The sequence below is a fragment of the Tursiops truncatus genome, chromosome 7, assembly GCF_011762595.2.
Source record: "Tursiops truncatus isolate mTurTru1 chromosome 7, mTurTru1.mat.Y, whole genome shotgun sequence".
In the NCBI taxonomy this organism is placed as follows: Eukaryota; Metazoa; Chordata; class Mammalia; order Artiodactyla; family Delphinidae; genus Tursiops; species Tursiops truncatus.
The window spans coordinates 94,550,071-94,571,996 of record NC_047040.1 but is presented as its reverse complement, the minus strand read 5'-3'; the positions used below and the strand labels follow the sequence as shown (position 1 = coordinate 94,571,996).

At 40.8% G+C, this 21,926-nt stretch overlaps 1 protein-coding gene across 4 annotated transcripts in view; it reads left to right on the top strand.

Annotated features, from left to right (window-relative positions):
- Nucleotides 1-21,926, top strand: part of MGAT5 (alpha-1,6-mannosylglycoprotein 6-beta-N-acetylglucosaminyltransferase) — a 362,902-nt gene that overhangs the window by 230,631 nt on the left and 110,345 nt on the right. For all 4 annotated transcript variants that reach the window (XM_019925447.3, XM_019925446.3, XM_073807768.1 and 1 more), the window contains exons 10-11: nt 2,531-2,665; nt 18,025-18,158. In XM_019925447.3, the coding sequence (XP_019781006.1) occupies nt 2,531-2,665; nt 18,025-18,158 (269 nt within the window). The remainder of the gene's footprint in view (nt 1-2,530; nt 2,666-18,024; nt 18,159-21,926) is intronic.

Here is a 21,926-nt window from a genome sequence, read left to right as displayed (position 1 = left end):
ACTAAGACCCGCAGCAGCCAAAATAAATAAATATTAAAAAAAAAAAGCTAACATTTGTTGAGCACTTCCCATGCACCAGTTACTAAGTGTTTTACACGTTTTATGTTATTTAGTCCTTAGTGCAAACCTGGAAGTAGGCACTATTGCTTTCTGCATTTTAAAGATGAGGAAACAGATTCAGACCAAAAAAGATTTCCTCAAAGTCCCATGGAGAGTACGTGGAAGAGCCAGGATTTGAGCCCTCTGTCTGTCTGACCTCAAAGCCTGTGCTCTTGACCACCGGAGCACAGTGCTCCGTTCAGAACTCGATAAACCTGAGGTCTTCTGAGCCCTTCACCACTTTTGTCCCTTTAACAGCTGCCTCCTGTTGCCTTCTTCCCGCTTCTTTTAAAACACACTGGGGAACACAACGTACGAAGTGGGTGCCTTCATACATTGAGCGTTCATTCCTTCTGTGCTCTCTGTGGGCTGCTTCTTGGTATGGGACATACAGAGATGACCAGTGTGTGGCCAAGGAGATGCCAACCTTTTGATAATTACCACTGATACGTTGCACAATATTGACACTAATTGCAATGGGATTAGTTCTAATTGAGGTGAGGCTGCTCAGTGCAGGGAGTGCAGAATCTGTGAATATTGCTCACCACTGTGTATTGAGCACCTAGAACAGTGCCTGGCACACAGTGGGTGCCCATAACTATTTACTGAACAAATGAGTGAAGGGATGAATGAATGAGTCGGGGGTAAAGAAATGGAGTACAATGGGAGCTCTGGGGATAGGTGCTCCCCAGGGAGCTCCGAAAAGGCATATTAGGGATCTACCAGGCAGAGACTTAATTTGCTGGTCAAGAAGATTATGGAGGTCTTTAGGCCCTGGTGACAGGGCCAGATGTGTTTTATTTGAGTAGATACTTGTGGAAGCAACATGGAGCAGTGGTTCCCAAACATGCCTGCACATTAGAATCACCTGGGGATCTTTTTAGGTTCCCTAAGCCCAGACCATATTCCAGACTAACTAAATGATGACCTATGGGGGTAGGACTCAGGCATAAGTATCTGTTGATGCTTCCAGGTAATTCCAAAGTGCAGGCAGGTTTGGGAACCACTGAATACAGGGTGGACCAGGAGTCAGCGACGATGGCTGAGCAGGCCAAGTGCAGTCCTGTGCGTTTTTTGCTAATCAAGTGTCACGGGCCCAAAGCCACACCCGTGGCTGCTTTCCTTCTCCAAGAGCAGAGCTGAATAGCTGTGACGGAGAATGTGTGGCCTGCAGAGATGCAAGTGTTTACTACCTGGGCCTTTACAGAAAACATTTTCAAATCTTTGGGAAGAAATTGGTTCTATGGGACCTACCTCTTTCAGAAACCCAGTGGAGAAAAGGGTGCCTGGGGCAGTGTCAGTATGGAGCTCTAGGGCAGAGCCCTATTGATGACTCTTGCCCTTTGGAGTAGGGTGTCCATAATCTGGTGAAGGACTGTTACGGGGTGTGAGCAGGGATACAAAGGCCAATGATGACTGATTTCTGGGTGAATGGCAGTATGGGTAGCACTTATTTGCCCCACCCATGTGAACTTGATGTACGATCAAGCATGTTGGCTCAGTGCAAGGGTGGGTTTGGATGGATGGCTGGGTTTGGATGGGTGGGTGGATGGAAGGAAGGATAATGAAAACTTACAAACTATAGTGCCAGTTCTGTGATACATTCTAGTCAGAAGGAAAAATTAGACATAAAAGAAATTTGCAAACAGTACAGGACAGTACAGAAAGAAGTTTATATTGTAGAGGCTAGAAATGGAAGACATTTAGGAGGTCAGTAAGGCCTGTATGATAAGAACAGTCTCTGGGAGAAACTAATAGGTACTGAGTATCTAGTATACATAGGTACTTTCCACTGAATACCTAATTTAACTACCTGAAGAATTCCTGAGAGGTTGTTGTCCTACCGTCTTCTCTGTATCCAATCTTGTTTTGTGTGTGTGTGTGTGTGTGTGTGTGTGTGTGTGTGTTTTAAATGAGGAAAGATTCAGAGAAGTTAAGTTACTTTCTAAGATCTCACAGCTGCTAGACAGTGGAGTGTGATTTAATTAGTCTGGGATATGGTCTGGTCTTGGGAAGTTGGAAAAGATCCCCAGGTGATTCTAATGTGCAGGCATGTTTGGGACCCACTGCTTCATGTTGCTTCTACAATGATCTGTTTAAATAAAACACATCTGGCCCTGTCACCAGTACTTAAAGACCTCCCTAATCTTCTTGACCAGCAAATTAAATGGAGACAGATTGAGACCCAGATCTCCCTTGGTTTCCAAGGCTGTGTTTGTATACAACCATTTGCTTTTGCAAGAGTCAGAATTGAGGCTTTGGATGGACGTGATGAGTGGGCAGAACTTGGATAGGCAGCTGACTGGGAAGGGCCATGCCATCCTCCCTGATAAGGATTCTTGGGATGTTTATTTACCTGTTAAAGTTGCTAAGTGCAGTACCTTGCAGTAAATTGTATTTTTTTTTTCCCTCTCTTCTGTCCTTTCTCTAGAATAATGAAGAAGGTTGTAGGAAACCGATCTGGCTGCCCAACTGTAGGAGACAGAATTGTTGAGCTCATTTATATTGATATTGTAGGACTCGCTCAATTCAAGAAAACCCTTGGACCATCCTGGGTTCATTACCAGTAAGTGCTACGTACTGTTCTTGAGTTTTTAGAGCTTTTTATTTCTTTAACAAGGGTTACATGGTTGCTGGTAGAAAAAGCTTATCAAATATTATCTTTTTTTAAATAATTGTCTCTATTTTTAACATCTTTATTGGAGTATAATTGCTTTACAACAGTGTATTAGTTTCTGCTGTATAACAAAGTGAAAGAGCTATACATATGCATATATCTCCATATCTCCTCCCTCTTGTGTCTCCCTCCCACCCTCCCTGTCCCACCCCTCTAGGTGGTCACAAAGCACGGAGCTGATCCCCCTGTGCTGTGCGGCTGCTTCCCTGTGTAGAGTGTTTCTCATTCCTAATTGAAGTTCAGATTCTCCTCCGTGCCTTTTGACTTTCAAGTGCTATTCATTATTTTCATTGATTTCTTTTAAAACTAGAAAACATGTATCCAACCTCCTTTTTACCTTCCCTAACACTTAGCTTGCCTCTGTCAGTCTGTCTACACTAATCTCATCTGTTTAATCAAATAATGATTTTGATAAACTATGGACAGGGTCATTTCTTGTGTTCCTTAGGTTTGAGTTGATGACTGACTTCTCTGTCCCTTTCCCCCATCGGTATTCTTGTCATTCTTAGAAGAGAAGTCTGGGCGTAACTTGTCTGAATGCTGGGGTCTTGTACTTTTAAAGATAAGCCTCATGCTTAGTATCACCAGAGTGCATGTGTTACTCTGTGTACAGTTTTTATTAGTAGAAGATCTCACTGTTTCCCTCTTGTGGGTTTGAGACCATGGTTTAGTATTTGAAACAATTTTACATGGAACAACATTTGAAACAATTTTACAAGCATGACACTAAATAACATTGAATTATATAATGAAGTTTTTAAATGTTTTCAATTTCCTTTCAATCTTTCTAAAAAAGGCTTAGTTTGATACTACTGTATCTCCAACACTACTTTTAACACTTGCATGAGAGTAGCTGTAAGTCTTAATGTTCAGCAGGCAAAAAAAATACCTAGTTTGAGTTTAGTAATTCTTATTAAAGAAGAGTAATATGGAGGATTGATCAAGATGGCCCAGTAGGACGATGTGGGACTCGCCTCCCCCTATGTACACATCCAGAATACATCTAACTGTGGAACAATTCTCACTGAAAACCAACTGGAAGCTGGCAGAAAGACTCCTGTACAACCAAGACTGTAAGAAAGATTCACATGTAATCGGGTAGGAAGGGAAGAAAAGGGATCAGGTAGGGACCCCTGGGAGGGGACTCAGAGGAAAAGGGAGATTGCACAAGTGGAGACCTGCCCTGGGAAGTGAGCGGTGAGAGCCACAGATTGGGCACCTGAGCCATGGGGTTATACACAGGGGAAACAAGCCCCCTTTTTAGGTTGGAGGACCACTGGCACCAACAGGAGAGCTGTGGAAGGCCTAGACCCTGCTTGTGGGGAGCATGTGTGCCCTGGCTTGCTCCTGAGGCAGGGCAGAGAGGACGGACAGAGGTTTCCTGCAGCTGCCTCAGCACGTGCCAGCCCTAGCCCAGCAAATGCTCTAGCCCCACTTACTCCATGTCACAAGATGGCACTGGAGCTGGGGTGGCCACACGAGAGAGAAGACTGTGTGACACAGAGGCGACCTGGTCCCAGGATGGAGCCTGGGCAGTGGGGGAGGCGGTGGCCATTGTTGGCGCTTACTCAAGCAGTGCATCAGAAGCAGCCCAGACCTCTGACGGCGGCCACTCAACCACAACTCACCCTCCAGTACGTGCTGAGAGGTCACGCAGGCTCCACCTGCCAAGGGTGCCGCAGCAAGGCAGGGGTGGAGGAGATTGGGGGCAATGAATGACTGTGAGGGGCAAAAGGGTACTTGGACCCAAGGCTGCATCTGAGCAGAGCGAGGGAAACAATTGTTGGTGCCTGTACAGACAGTGCACTGGAGACAGCTCAGATCTCTGTGGTCAAGCTACACAAGCTGAGAGCCTGCATCCTCTGTCCTTGCTTCAGCACTCCCTCGTCCTCTGGGGTAAGGGTCCCAGTGCTGGGAGAAGGGAAAGCACACACTTAAAGGAACAGAGCCAGCTCGGGCCTGAACCTCAGGGCTTCTACTTCAGCACCTTGGCATCAGACTCCACCCCTGATAGGGAGGTGATGGCCACCGAGCAGAGAGGAAGCCCCACCTCACACCCGCCTTCAGCTCTGGCCCCTTCATCTCCAGCCCCACCCATACCAAGGTGATAGCTGCCAGCACACCCTGAGGAAAGGGTGACTTGCATTCACATCAAATCCAGCTCTCCCGCCAAAGGCACTGGGCACACGCAGCCTGTATAGGGGTACTCCCATGTAAGAACACCCCTTCAAGACTGCAGTAGGTCACTTTTTCACCTAAATTCATAGAGGCAGAGAAAGTTTAGCAAAATGAAAAGGCAGAGGAACTGGTCTCAATCGAAAGAACAGGAGAAAACCCCTGAAAAAATAATGAAACAGAAATAAACAAATTACTGCATAAAGAATTCAAAGCATTGGTAATAAGAATGTTAACTAAACTAGAGTAAAGAGTAGATGAACACAGTTAGAGTTTTAACCAGGAACTAGAAAGTATAAAAAAGACCCAACGAAAATGAAAAATTCAATAAGTGAAATGAAAAAAAAGACACACTAGAAGGGATGAATAATAGACTAAGTGAAATAGAAGTGTACCTAACTCGTCTGGAAGATAGAATAATGGAAATTGCCCAATCAGAGCAGTAAAAAGAAAAACAAATTTTAAAAAATGAGAACAGTTTAAGGGATCTCTGGGATTACATTAAGTCTACCAACATTCACATTATAGGTGTCTGAGAGAGGGAGAGAAAAGGAGATCTAAAATGTATTTGAGGAGATTATGGCTGAAAGCATTCCAAATCTGAAGAAGGAAACAGATATCCATGTACAGGAAGCACAGAGGGTCCCAGTCAAGATGAACCCAAACAGACCCACATGAAGACATATCATAATTAAAATGATAAAAGTTAAAGAGAGAATTCTAAAGACAGCAAGAGAAAAATAAGTCATACAGTGGAACCCCATAAGGCTATCCGCTGATTTTTCTGCAGAAACTTTGCAAGCCAGAAGGGAGTGGCATGATATATTCAAAGTGCTGAAAGGGAAGAACCTGCAACCTAGGATATGCTACCCAACAAGATTATCACTTAGAGTAGGAGCGATAAAGAACTCAGACAAGCAAAAACTAAGAGTTCATCAATACTGAACCAACCCTAAAAGAAATGTTAAAGGGTCTTCGCTAAGTGGAAAAGAAGTAAGAATCTATAGGAAAGGGAAAATCCCCCTGGGAAAGCCACATATATAGTAAGTACTGAAGATCAACCAGTTAAATAAGCCAGTATGAAGATTAAAAGACAAAAAAATTATAAAAGCAATAAGGGGAGAAGCATGAAGATTAAAATATGACATCAAAAACACAAAATGTGGCGAAGGAGTAAAAAATACAGATCCGTTAGAATGAGTTTGAACTTAAATGAATACCAATTTAAAACAAGTAGATATAGTTACAGTCAACGTAGAACCCCATGGTAATCACAAATCCAAAACCTACAATAGATACACAAAACATATAAAGAAAGGAACAGAAGCATACTACTAAAGAAAATCATCAAACCACAAGGGAAGAAACAAAAAGAAGAAGAAATGAACAGAGAACTACCAAAAAAAAAACCCCAGAAAACAAGTAATAAAATGGCAGTAAGTACATATCTATCAATAATTACTTTAAATGTCATTGAACTAAATGCTCCAATCAAAACACATAGGGTGGCTGATTGGATTTAAAAAAGATCTATCTAAATGCTGCCTACAAGATACTCACTTTAAAGCTAAAGACACACACAGACTGAAAGTTAGGGGATAGAAAAAGATATTTCATGCAAACAGAAATGGCAAGAAATCGGGATAGCAGTATTCATATCAGACAAAATAGACTTTTAAAACAAAGCCTATAATAAAAGACAAAGAAGAGCATTATATAACGATAAAGGGATCAATACAAGAAGAAGGTAGTACACCGGTTAACATGTATGCATCCAGTACAGGAGCACCCAAATACATAAAGCAAATACTAACGGACGTAAAGGGAGAAATTGACAATAATAGTAGGGGACTTTAACACCCCACTTACATCAGTGGACAAATCATCCAGACCAAAAATCAGTAAGGCAACAGTGATCTTAAATGACACAATAGAGCAGTTGGGCTTAATAGATATCTACAGGTCATCACATCTGAAAACAGCAGAATGCACATTCTCTTCAAGTGTACATGGAACATCTCCAGGATAAATCACACGCTAGGCCACAAAACAAGTCTCAACAAGTTCAAGAGGATAGAAATTATATCAACCATTTTTTCTGACCCCAACGGTATGAAACTAGAAATCAATTGCAGAAAGAAAAATGGGAAAAGAACAAACAAATGAGACTAAACAACATGCCACTGAAAAAAGCAATGGATCAAAGAAAAAAAGAGGAAGTCAGAAAATACCTTGAGACAAGTGAAAATGGAAATACAGTCTCTAAAATGTATGGGATGCAGCAAAAGCAGTTTAAAGAGGGAAGTTTATGGTGATATGAGCCTTCGTCAAGCAACAAGAAAATTCTCAAACAACCCCACTTACCACCTAAAACAATTAGAAAAAGGAGAACAAAGCCCAGAGTCAGCAGAAGTTGGAAAATAATAAAGATCAGAGAGGAAATAAATAAAATAGAGACGAAAAAAATAGAAAAGATCAATGAAACCAAGAGCTAGTTGTTTGAAAAGTTAAATAAAATTGATAAACCTTTATCCAGGCTCACCAAGAAGAAAAGAGAGAGGACCCAAATAAACAAAAGAAGAAATGAAAGAGGAGGAATAACCAGTACAGCAGGGATCCAAAAAATCATAAGAGTACTATGAACAGTTAAATGCCAACAAAGTGAACAACCTGTAAGAAATGGACAAATTTCTAGAAACATACAACACGCCAAGACTGAATCAAGAAGAAACAGACCATTTGAACAGACCGATCACTGGTAGTGAAATTGAATTTGTAAAACAAAGAAAAACTCCCAGCAAACAAAAGTCTAGGACTAGGCAGCCTCACAGGGGAATTCTACCAAAGACGTAAAGAAAAACTAATACTTACCCTTCTCAAACTATTTCAAAAACAAAATTGAAGAGGAAGGAACACTCCCAAATTCATTCTATAATTCCACCATTACCCTGACACAAAAACCAGAAAAGACACTGCAAAAAAAGAAGATCACAGGCCAATACCTTTGATGAATATAGATGCAGAAATCCTCAACAGTATATTAGCAAACCAAATCCAACATTATATAAAAAGAATCATACACCATGATCAAGTGAGATTTATTCCAGGGACACAAGGATGGTTCAGTATTCACAAATCATTCAGTGTGATATATACCACATTAACAAACAAAAGGATAAAAATCACATGATCATCTCACTAGAAGTAGAAAAAGCAGTTGAGAAAACGACATCCATTTATGGTAAAAACACTCATCAAATTGGTTATAGATGTAACATATCTCAGCATAATAAAGGCCATTTATGACAAACCCATGGCTAACATCATACTCAGTGTTGAAAAGGTGAAAGCCTTTCCTCTAAATTTAGGAGCAAAACAAGGATGCCCCCTCTCACCACTTCAATTTAACGTAGTATTAGAAGTCCTAGCCACAATAGACAAAAATAAAAAAAGAAAAGCATCCAAACTGGAAGGAGAAAAGTAAAACTGCCACTATTTGCAGATGACATAATACTTTATGTAGAAAACCCTTAAGTCTCCACCAAAAAACTATTAGAGCTAATAAATTCAGAGAAGTTTTAGGATATAATATCAATATACAGAAATCTGTTGCTTTTCTATACATTAATAATGAACTATCAGAAAGAGAAAGTAAAAAAACAATCCTGTTTAAAACCGCTTCAAAAAGTATAAAATTCCTGGGAATAAACTTAACCAAGGAGGTGAAAAACCTATACTCTGAAAACTGTAAAACATTGATGAAGGAAAATGAAGATGATACAAAGAAATGGAAAGATACCCTGCGCTCGTGGATTGGAAGAATTAATATTTTTAACATGGCCATGCCACTCAAAGCAATCTACAGATTTAATGTGATCCCTGTCAAAATGCCCGTAACATTTTTCACAGAACTAGAACAAATATTCCTAAAATTTATATGGAACCACAAAAGAACCTGAATTGCCAAGCAGTCCAAGGAAAAAGAACAAAGCTGGAGGTATTTCGCTTCCTGACTTCATTCAGTGTATACCACGGGTCCCCGACCCCCAGGCTGCGGACCAGTCCTGGTCTGCAACCTGCTAGGAACCAGGCCACACAGCAGCAGGAGGTGAGCGGCAGGCAGGTGAGTGAGTGAAGCTTCATCTGCCACTCCCATCACTCGCATTACAGCCTGAACCATCCCCATCCCTGATCCGTGGAAAAATTGTCTTCCATGAAACCGGTCCCTGGTGTCAAAAAGGTTGGGGACTGCTGGTCTATACTACAAAGCTTTAGTAACCCAAACAGCATGGTGGGAAAGTAAATGGGTATAGCTGCTATGAAAACAGTATGAAGGTTCCTCAGAAACCTAAAAAAGCTACCATATGACGCAGCAATTCCACTGCTGTGGTGTATATCCAAAAAAGTTGAAAACACTAATTCAGAAAGACATGTGCACCCCAGTGTTCATATCAGCACTATTTTCAATAGCCAAGGTATGGAAACAACCTAAGGGTCCTTCAATAGACAAATTGATAAAGAAGAAGTGGCATATATATACAGTGGAATACTACTCAGTGATAAAAAAAAAGAATGAAATTCTTCCATTTGCAGCAATATTCTAGAGGATATTATGCTTACTGAAGTAAGTCAGACAGAGAAAGACACGTGTGGTATGATATCAGTTATATGCCAAATCTAAAAAATAAAATGAACGTATTCAGCAAAAGAGAAACAGACTCTCAGATACAGAAAACAAACTAGTGGTTACCAGTGGGGAGAGGAAAGGGGCATGGGGCAAGATAGGAGTATTGTATTGAAATACAAATGACTATGTATAAAATAGATAAGCACAGGGAATTATTTTGTAGTAACTTTTAACGGAGTATAGTCAAAAAAAATAATCACAAAAAAGGGGAAGAATAGTAATGTGCTTTTTTGTGTCTTCCATTTATTACAGTTCATACTATCTTTTATTTGTGGTCTATAAAATTTTCCAGTAAATTTTAAAAGGTGAATACATTTAACTAAACATCATAATTGTTTTTGTTTTTGTTTTTGTTTTGCGGTACGCGGGCCTCTCACCGTTGTGGCCTCTCCCGTTGCGGAGCACAGGCTCCAGACGCGCAGGCTCAGTGGCCATGGCTTACGGGCCCAGCCGCTCCACGGCATGTGGGATCTTCCCAGACCGGGGCACGAACCCGTGTCCCCTGCATCGGCAGGCGGACTCTCAACCACTGCGCCACCAGGGAAGCCCCATAATTATTTAATAGTGTCAATGGTCATGAATTTGGGTAAAAAATCATGAAGTTAGTACCAGCTTTACCAACTGGTAGTATGTATTGACCTACGTTTTGTTTTGAATCACCTTCCTGAGAGAGCACTCTGAAATCTTTCAGTTAGTACAACTTGGAAGTCCCTTCATATGTTTCTTTTCTATTGTTATTCTGTAAAGAGATGTTTTGATGTGTTCTTTAACTTAACCAATAAATGCATCTTTAATGGCCTGACCTAGGTTTCTCCATTTCAGGTTAGTTTATAGTTTAGTATTATTAACTTTAATGTCCAAGGTTATTCCAGATTGGAAGTCCTCTAGAATTGAAAGAAATGAAAATTCTTAATATTGTTAAAATGACCATAATACCCAAAGCAATCAACAGATTTAATTTGATCCGTATGAAATTACCCATGACATTTTTCACATAACTAGAACAAACAATCCTAGAATTTATATGGAGCCATAAAAGACCCAGAATTGTCAAAGCAATCCTAAGGAAAGAGAACAAAGCAGGAGGCATAACCCTCCCAGACTTCAGACAATACTAGAAGGCTACAGTAATCAAATCAGCATGGTATTGGCACAGAAACAGACATATGGATCAGTGGAACAGAACAGAGAGCCCAGAAATAAACCCGCACACCTACGGTTAATTAATCTTCAACAAAGGCAAGAATCTACAGTGGGGAAAAGACAGTCTCTTCAGCAAGTGGTGTTGGAAAAGTTGGACAGCTCCATGTAAATCAGTGAAGCTAGAACACACCCTCACACCATACACGAAAATAAACTCAAAGTGGCTTAAAGGCTTAAATATAAGGCATGATACCATTAAACTCCTGGAAGAGAACATAGGCAAAACATTCTCTGACATAAATCGTAGCAATGTTTTCTTAGGTCAGTCTCCCAAGGCAATAGAAATAAAAGCAAAAATAAACAAATGGGACCTAATTTAACTTATAAGCTTTTGCACAGCAAAGGAAACCATAAACAAAATGAAAAGACAACCTACAGACTGGGAGAAAATACTTTCAAATGGTGTGTTCAATAAGGGATTAATCTAATAACCCAAACAAAAAATGGGCAAAAGACCTGAACAGACATTTCTCCAAAGAAGACATACAGATGGCCAGTAGGCACCTGAAAGGATGCTCAACATCACTAATTATTAGAGAAATGTAAATGAAAACAACAGTGAGGTACCACCTCACACCAGTCAGAATGGCCATCGTTAAAAAGTCTATAAATAACAAATGCTGGAGAGGGTGTGGAGAAAAGGGAACCTTCTTACACTGAGGGTGGGAATGTAATTTAGTGCAGCCACTATGGAGAACAGTATGGAGATTCCTCAGAAAACTAAAACTAGAGCTGCCACACGATCCGACAACCTCACTCCAGGGCATGTATCTGGACAAAACTCAAATTCGAAAAGATACCTGCACCCCTGTGTTCATAGCAGCAGTATTTACAATAGCCAAGACATGGAAACAACCTAAATGTCCATCGACGTATGAATGGATAAAGAAGATGTGGTATATATTTACAATGGAATATTACTCGGCCATGAAGAAGAATGAAATACAGTAAGTCCACTACATACCAACGAGTTCCATTCTGAGAGTGCATTCATAAGTCCGATTTGTTCATAAGTCCAACAAAGTTAGCCTAGGTACCCAACTAACTCAATCGGCTATATAGTACTGTACTATAATAGGTTTATAATATGTTCTCATCTTTGAAAGTTTGCAACTTGAAGGTTTGTATGTTGGGCACTTAATGGTAATGCATTTTGCAGCTATATGGATGGATCTAGAGATTATCATCAAATCTAAGCAAAGTAAGTGAGAAAGAGACAAATACCATATGATATCACTTATATGTGGAATCTAAAATATGACACGGGGGCTTCCCTGGTGGCACAGTGGTTAGGAATCCACCTGCCAATGCAGGGGACGCGGGTTTGAGCCTTGGTCCAGGAAGATCCCACATGCCACAGAGCAACTAACCCTGTGCGCCACAACTACTGAGCCTGCGCTGTAGAGCCCGCAAGCCACAACTACTGAGCCGGCACACCACAACTACTGAAGCCTGCGTGCCTAGAGCCCATGCTCCGCAACAAGAGAAGCCATGACAATGAGAAGCCTGCGCACCACAACAAAGAGTAGCCCCCGCTTGCCACAACTAGAGAAAGCCCGCGCACAGCAATGAAGATCCAACGCAGCCAAAAATAAGTTAATTTTTTAAAATAAGTAAATAAATTAAAATATGATACAAATGAACTTATCTACAAAACAGACTTACAGACATAGAGAACACACTTGTGGTTGCTGGAGGTTGTGGGGGTGAGGGTGGGGGAGGGATGGACTGGGAGTTTGGGATGAGCAGATGCAAACTATTATATATAGAATGGATAAACCACAGGTCCTGTTTTATAGCACAGGAAAGTATATTCAACATCCTGTAATAAACCATAATAGAAAAGAAAACAATGAAAATTCAAAATATTAAGAATCTTCTCAAAAACAGAGTTGGGGGGAACACCCATTGTTGTGGAATTTCTTTGCAGTGGCAGTGATTTTCTCACTGGGCAGTGAAATGGCCTTGGGCAGAGTAAAGGGATTCATTGAGAGGAGACTACCCACTTTTCATTGCCTTTTGGATACACAGGCAGACCTCAAAGATACTGAGGGTTTGACTCCAGGCCACTACAATAAAGCGAGTATCACAATAAAGTGAGTCACACGATATGTTTGGTTTCCCAGTGCCCATGAAAGTTATGTTTATACTATACTGTAGTCTATTGTGTGCAGCAGCATTATGTATTAAAAAATACATACCTTTATTTATTTATTTATTGGAACATAATTGCTTTACAATGTTGTGTTAGTTTCTGCTGTACAGTGAAGAGAATCAGCTATATGTATACCTGTATCCCCTCCCTCTTGGACCTCCCTCCCGCCCACCCCCCCACCCATCCCACCCATCTAGGTTGTCACACAGCACCGAGCTGAGCTCCCTGTGCTATGTAGCATGTTCCCGCTAGCTATCTGTTTTACACATGGTAGTGTATTTATGTCAAACCTAATCTCCCAATTCGTCCCACCCTCCCCTTCTCCCCATGTGTCCACAGGTCCGTTCTCTCCGTCTGCATCTCTATTCGTGCCCTACAAATAGGTTCATCTGTACCGTTTTTCTAGGTTCCACATAGATGCGTTAATATATGATATTGTTTTTCTCTTTCTGGCTTACTTCACTCTGTATGACAGACTCTAGGTCCATCCACATCTCTACAAATGACCCAGTTTTGTTCCTTTTTATGGCTGAGTAATATTCCATTGTATAAAGGACACATACCCCAATGTACATACCTTAATTTTAAAAATCCTTTCACAGGTATGAAATGCACAGTGTGAGAATATAATCAATAATATTGTAATATCTTTGTGTGGTGACAGATGGTAACTAGACTTATGGTGATCGTTTTGTAATGTACAGAAATACGGAATCACTATACTACACACCAGGAACTGGCATAGTGCTATAGGTCAATTATACTTCGAAAACAAAGACAAAGTCATGGACAAAGAGATCAGACTTGTGGTTACCAGAGGAAGGGGACGGGGGGAGGGGGAGTTGGGGGAGTGGCAGTCAAAAGGTATAAACTTGCAGCTCTAAGATAAGTAAGTACAACCCAAGAGCTCTTATCACAAGGAAAAAAAATTTTGTATCTCTACGATGATGGTTGTTCACTAAACTTGTGGTAGTCATTCCATGTTGTATATAAATCAAATCATTACGCTGTACACCTGAAACATATTCTGTGCTGTGTGTCAATTATATTTCAATATAAAACTGGAAAGGGAAAAAAAAGTTTATATACTTTATTGGTAAAAAATGCTACCCAACCTCTGATAATGCAGGGTTGCCACAAACCTTTAATTCGTAAAAAGTGTAGTATGTGCGAAGTGCAAACATGTGAAGCACAATAAAATGAGGTGTGCCTGCGGTTTCATAAAAAAGCAAGGTAAAAATCTGGGTTTGGTCCAGGATAGCACTCTACCTTCTGCATCAGGTGTTTTCCTGTTTTTTGGTTTGTTGCTTTTTTGAAATCTTCATGAATCATGGGCCGCCATAAATGTTCTCCGCTCTATGGGAGTAGCCATATTTCTTGTTGCTAATACACCTTGTAAATAAGCAAACTTTTTTTTTTCTTTTTAGCTACAGCATTGAAAAAAAGAAAGAGCTGTTTTTCTCTGGCGTTTTGTGACTGACAGACATCTGATAAATGTGCAAAAGGAACTGAGCGTCCCTAGACTTACATATTCTCATGATTAAGCAGGGCTGTTTGGGTGGAAATGTATTCTCAGTGGTAGCGTTTAGGTCAATTAAAAAGGATGATTTTATTATTTAAATGGTCACCATTGATTGGTATTTGGTTCTTGTTGGATGAAAAGGCATATTTTCTCTGAGGGGATTTTATGGAAGAGTGTTTTATCCCTCCTTTCTTTAATAAATCATCTGTGTTAATGATATTAGCTGGCAGGAGGTCTGTTAGGACTTCAGTGCTGCCGTCTTTGTGGTCTCAGGCAGCTAAGATCTCATCCAAAGGCCAAGCAGGTCCTCTAGAAAGTTTCTTGCCCATTTCTTTCCCTTTTAAAGATTAGAAATTGTCAGCGCTCTCTGTATTCATCTTGGGTGATGGAAGATGATAAGAATTCTATTAAATGTAAAGTTATCAGTTGGTTTTTTTATTTAGGAGCAAATCTATGATTCCTGTTGATCTTGGAAAAATATTTATAAATTCTGTCCAATTTATATAGCGACCCAGGACATTCGATGAAACATTTATTAAATACCTACATGTGACTAGTATTCTGCTAGGTACTGCAAAACTCATATCCATTTTGCTTCATGTGAGGCCTTTGCTGAGCATGGACAACACACAGGAAAGTGAGATGCAAATAGTCCAAGATATACCGTGTTTTACATCAAACTCCAAATTAGGAAGTAGGTCCTGGCAAGGAGGTTGTGGGCGTCCATCTCGTAATAGTGTGGCTTAGTGCAGAGAGAATGTTCCAGGAATCCTCTGGCATTGCTGCAGCCAGCCCTGTGAGGAGGCCAGCTGCCTCGGGCCGCGAGGCAAATATCTTTTTAAGTCATCAGTCTGTTCTTGATGCTCCAGACACACAGAAGACATTAGAGGAACAGCATCAATACTACCGGCACACACCCAATTCCAAAACACACAGGTGTAAAAAGTGATTGAAGAGGGAAGACTATAATTGTTCAACCTCCTCTGTCCTAGACAGAGATCAGTCTCCTGCCTTGGGTTTATAAGACAAACCCAGATAAGCTAAAAAAAAAACCAGACAACTCCCAAACCAAAGCTTCAAGTATAAGCATGTAGAGTTATAAGTATCTCACGCATCCCATCATTCATTCTGTAGCCTTCCGTTGAGTAGAAGCCAGCCTCACGTAGCGTACATATAGGCCCCATGTAATAAAAGTCCAAGATTTCAGGAGTGAGGCTCCTGCCAGGCATCTTTCCTCATCAGGGTTTGTTTTAGTTATCCACATTTAAAATAACACCACTAAAACTCCAAGTTCAATATAGAGTCACAAGCTAGAGACGGTCAGTCAATGACAAACAAGTGGAGGTAGCCAGAGCCTTCAAGGCAAAGGTTTCTCTGATGAGGGTGGCCTGTTTCTCCCTGCTGGGCCTGCTCAGGGCGCTCTCACCTTGGAATCCCAGCTCTGTCCCTCTTGAGGGAGCTGAACCTTCCCCAGCCCCAGTTGTCAGTGTGAGTCCCTCCATCCCCTCCGCCCCTCTCCTGTAGTGACCTTGGCAAGCGTTGCCACCATCATCCCAGCTGTTTTCTTTCTTTTTTTTTTATTGAAGTATAGTTGTTTTGCAGTGTTGTGTTAGTTTCAGGTGTACAGCAAAGCGATTCAGTTATTTATACATATATATCTAGTCACTGTGAGGATCGAATGTTCCTTGAGAGCCACATGGGAATCCAGAAGAAGGACACTGTTTCTGGGGTCGGTTTGTATTTAACTCTGTGGTCCTGGCCCGCGCTCCTTCCACCTTGCCTCTCCTCTTTCTTTTCTTCCTTGTCTAGACAAATAGTGCTGAGCTCTGATGTGAAAATCATCACACTAAAATGACAGTTTACTGTTGCTCTTCCTGGAAAATCCTATCTGGCGTTTGCATTCTTTTTTTCTGCAATATGCATTGATGTAAAAATAATTGGAAGATGGACTTCCTCCTAGTGGGGAAAGGAAGAAAGAAAGTGAATCAGATGCTTAAAAGTCATTGCCATCATCTGATTCTAAAATGTGGGCTCTATCTTCATTTACTTGTATGCTTATTGGTCCAGTAAGAGCCATTCAGAATTATTCCTGATACATAACAACAGAAAATAGTGCTTTTTCATTGGCCAGTCATGAGTTAAATTTACATCAGTGTTCTGAGAATCAGTGATGAAATAAATGTAACCAAAATCAATAAATTCTGTTTTAGTATTGATTCCTTTCTTCCGATTGGTCATTCTTTATGCACTCCAAAACAGTGGTCAGGAGGCTTTTTCTGTAAAGAGCGAGATAGTAAATATTTTAGGCTTTGCTTGACCATGTGGTCTCTGTTGCAGCTACCAGGTCTGCTGCTACTGTGTGAAATCAGTCATAGACGTACAGAAACAACTAGGTTTGGCTAGTTCAAATAAAACTTAATTTTTGAACACTGAGAGTTGAATTCCGTATAATTTTCACATCACAAAATATTCTCCCTTTTTTTTTCTAACCATTTAAAAATGTAAAGAACATTCTTAGCTAGAAGGCCATACAAAAGCAAGCGATAGACCAGGTTTGATTGATGCTGTGCTAAGGCTTTTGTGGAATAGCCAAACAAAACATTTTCAGTTTCACTTCTTTTTGAGCTCTGGGAGAAAATAATAACGCCCTCTTACTATCAAATACATAAAAATCACCACTGCCTATTGAGTGAGATTCTAAGCTTTACCTAAAATCACGTACTGTAGTTAGTTGATGAAAATCTTGACTAGTTGTTGAAGGAGACAGGACATGCTATGTGCTCTAAGCAGAATAAGCCCTCCGTCTCAGTCTGCCCAGGCTGCTGTACCAAATCATCACAGCCTGGGTGGCTTATAAATAGCAGATATGTATTGCTTACGTTTTGGGAGGCTGAGAGTCTGAGATCAGGGTGGCAGCATGGTCAGGTGAGGTCGCAGACTTCTCATGCTATCTTCATACGGTGGAAGGCGCTAGGGAGTTCTGGGGAATTTCTTTTATAAAAGCACTATTCCTATTTATGAGGTCTCCACCCTCATGACCGTATCACCTCCCAAAGGCCCATTTACTAACACCACCTCCTTAGGATTTCAGCATATGAATTTGGGGGGACATAGTAACCTCTAAAAATGGTAGTTCTGTATTTCTTCCACAGTTGTCCCTGAGGCACCACCGTATGCTCAGCCCAGGCTAGGGGTACAGCAGTGACCGTGGCGGTCTGCAGTTCCAGCTTTTGGGAGCTTTTTATTTCGCTGGTATTGGAGCATCTTCTGTGGTTAGGCAACTCATCTAGAGCAGATTGTATGAGCTTTGTGATGGCTCCGGCTCAGAAGCCACATGTGGGGATGTTTTGTAGACATGCTAGTATAAAGCCTCTCAATTCCTGCCCAGTGGCCTTCAGTTTAAAGGATTTGTCCATCTTTGGTGGTCCCTGAGGGGGTAGAGCTTTTGTTTCTTTGACTCTGGGGTCAAGGTTGTAGTTTTACCCATGGCGTCTTTTATCTTTCAGGTGCATGCTGCGTGTCCTGGACTCTTTCGGCACCGAACCAGAGTTCAACCACGCCAACTATGCCCAGCTGAAAGGCCACAAGACCCCCTGGGGCAAGTGGAATCTGAACCCGCAGCAGTTTTACACCATGTTCCGTGAGTAGTTGTGTCTCACCTCCACTTTCCAGAATGCTGCCAAAGACAAATGGGAGAAGAAATGAGGCCACCATGTGTTTTCAGTTGTGATTCCTGGAGCCCTTAGCTGTAGAAATGGGTGCTGTAGAACCTTTTTTCTTGGGAATAACTGGATTTTTTTTTTAAACTGGAATTGAAAGGCTATGTGAACATTTTGTAAAAACCTTAGAAATGTTCTGGAGAAAAATATTCAATATGAGGTGTCACTGGAAACCATCTGGGAAAGGACTTTGGATGGACTTTGGCAGGCAGTAAACATGCTTCATGCGACACAGACACTGTTTAGGGTCCACTTGATGATTCAAGAGGAATGAGGTCTTCCATGTGCATACGTTTTCCAAGTAATTAAATCTTCATTCTTTAAGCATCAACCTTTGTAAAGAAAAAAAAGTCAGTCTTTTCAAAATGGAACGATTTAAAACTGTTTCATACCTTACTGGCTTCTTAAACTCTGGGCCTAGGATGAAATCTCAACCTCTCTTGCTCACGTGGTGTCCATGTTGCCACGAGCAGTGATTATTTTGTGAAGTGTTGTAGTGGACAGGCTAAAAGTTGATGAACCTGCTGGCCCCAACTGTAGCCTATCAGCAATTTTCTGTGTTCCTTTCCCACATTCACCATTTCTTGTTGCTGCCATCAGTCTACCTGCCGTAGCTTCATTTCGTTTATAATTAGCTGAGGACTGTGAAGCCAAATAGCGGATCCTGTAGTATTCATGCCAAAAATGAATTTATTGTTTAAGTCCATAGACCTTGGTGATTCCCCTTGTTGAGGTGAATTCCTGTTCTGGAAATGAAAGGTCCCCCGAGTTAAACAGTCCATTTGGACACTCAGAGTGCAGATTTCCATTTTCCTAAATTATCGGAATAATTTTAATCCAGAGATTTCCATCCTGGAATTAGGATCTGAGCTGCGAATCTGTTTCCTTCTTTAAAACCCAAGGCCCTCTGCTGTGCCTTTTCCCTTTTCCGTACTGACCCTTCCCCCTCACGTGCAGCCACCTGAAGGTGACCTTTTGTCGGATTCACTAAGTGCAGCAGCGAACACATTGGACTAATCCTTGGGTGTGAAGTATGAGAAGGAAGGATGAATTAAGAAGGGCTGTGGCAGATGGGGAAGTGATTTTAAAAATCGACTCATGTTTAAATGTTCATTTTAGCTCAGAGCGGTGTTTGAGAGTGTTCTGTATGCCTCGTAGACATTATTATTACTGCTCCTGGAGCTCTGTCATCCTATCGTAGCCTGTCACGGGGGCACAGTTCAGGGGACAAACTAATATAGGGCATGGTGGGTGACAGGTGGCTGGCAGCATGGTGAGACATGGCTAGAGTTACCTTTGGATCGACACTGCTGTGTAACTTTGAGGGGCTGCGATGAGGTGACACAAAATAACCTAAGAAGTGGCTTGTGTGTTACTTCACATACATAAAATGTTAGCTGTGTCCAAAATGGCCAACACTACTTAAATGACATGGTATATCTGTGCCCTCCGTGGGATGGTATTTCCCTATATCTGGGGTGTAGAAATAGGAGGCTTTTCCAGAAAGAAGTTCTCTTTTAGAATGTTGGAATTCAGAGTCCAAAAGAACTTATTTTTATTCTCCATGAATGGAGGATTTCAGCAGTGTTGGCTGATTGAAGTGAAATCAATTCACTGCTTACAATATAACTAAAGATGGAAAAATAGATTAATTCTTGTTAACCTGGGAAAGGGATAGTTTCTTAACTGACTCAGAATTCAGCAGGAATCGGGGGTGGGGGTGGGGCGGGGGGCAAAACTGATACATTTGTCTGCCTAAAAAAAAAAACGAAACCTGTATGGCAAAATCAACAACACAGAAAAATAACACCATAGCAAATTGTGTTGCAGAGGATTAATATCACTAATGTATAAAGAGCTTCTAAACATTGAGAAGAAAACATTCCACAATCCAGTAGGAAATGGGCAAAAGCAGTTCGGAGAAAAAAGAAATGTATTGCCCCCAATATATGAAAACATGTTAACCTCACTCATGATAAGAGAAATGCATTTTAAAACTGCACCAAGATCCCATGTCCCGCATATCAGATTGGCAAAAATCTGAAAGTTTGCTGACGCAGCTCTTCCTATGGTGAGACTTAGGGGAAGCAGTGGGAATGCAGCCCGCCTGGTACTTGCCCCTGTGCAAGGGGATTTGTCACTGTCTAGCATAGCTTCCTAGGCATTTTGACAAGGTCATATCTAGGAATCCATCCCAAAGATACGTGAGCAAAGGTCAGACATGGTATGTGTACAGTGTGTACAAGGCCATTTATTGTGGCACGATTTGTACTAGGAAAAGACTGGCAATAACCCAGAGGTTCCTAATAGGGGACTGAGTGAATAATATGGTCTGTTGATAGAGCGAAGTCATGTGTAACTGTGCAAAAGGGCCGAGGGAAGACTCCAGTCTCTGGAGGGAGATGTCTAGGATATATTAAGTGGTAAAAACCAAAGTGCAGGCAGGTATGTGGAGTCACCCCCTTCTATATAAGAAGGGTATGGTGGGAGGGAAGTGTGTGTACATGTATGAATGTGCTTGTGTTTTCAAAAGAAACAATGGAAGAATAACAAGCTAATAAAAATGATTACCACTGGAGGAGGGTTTGCAGGGATAGGAAATAAATGTCTCTTTTTTTAAATTGAAGTATAGTTTTACAATGTTGTATTAATTCCTGCTGTACAGCAAAGTGATTCAGTTATACATACAGATACATTCTTTTTTATATTCTTTCCCATATGGTTTATTACAGGATATTGAATATAGTTCCCTGTGCTAGATGTCTCTTAACGTACTTTATTTTGACTTTGGAACCATAGAAATGTTTTACATAATTTAAAAAGAAAAAAGAATTCACTAAAGATTGAAAAGAGATCAAAAAATGAAACAAGAAATCTGTATCAGGTTGGTGCTAATCTCTCACACAGATAAAATAATTATTTCAAGTGATTTTAAGCACAGTCTTTGGACCATACAGTTGTAGTGGGGAATACTTATATTGTTATTTGAAACTATTACAGTTATACTGTAGGAACTACAGTTTGCAGTATATAGGAAGAGGGGAGTGTATAAAGAATTTAAGTAAAGGTTGTATAATACTCAGCTTGAATAGGAAATATCACTATGAACTTATATTTTCTCTCTGAAAAGGAAATGTTTCCTAACTCTGTACTTTGAAAAGGATCAAAAGTAAAGACAATCCAGTGGCAGTGAGTATCCTTAACACTCAGATTGGGATTTCCTAAGTACCTTTCCCACTAAAGGATCCTCCTTCTAAGATAAATAGGTGATTCCAGGTCTAGGGCAGGAACCGTTAAAGATGGGACATCTTTCACGTGGAAGCAAGGAAGCTAAGAAGGACCCCTGGGGTGGAGTCAGAAGGACACAGGAACCAAAGCTGGGGTAGTTTGAGCATCAAAAAAAATAATGACTGCAGTGGATTTGAATCAAACCAGTGGAAAATAATCCATGAATCCAGAATGATAGTCCAAGCAAGAAAAACCCAGAAAATCAATCGATCACCTTTGCGAGTTGCTAAGACACTGACTTCATTACTCTGAAAAATAAATGGAAAGAATCCAGCTTTGATCGTGCCTTTCTAGGACAAATTGTATTTTAAGATAATCAAATAGTTGATGAGAGAACGTTGTTAATTATGGGGAAATCACAGCTAATAAATGCAAAAGGAATGAAAACTTAGAAAATCAGC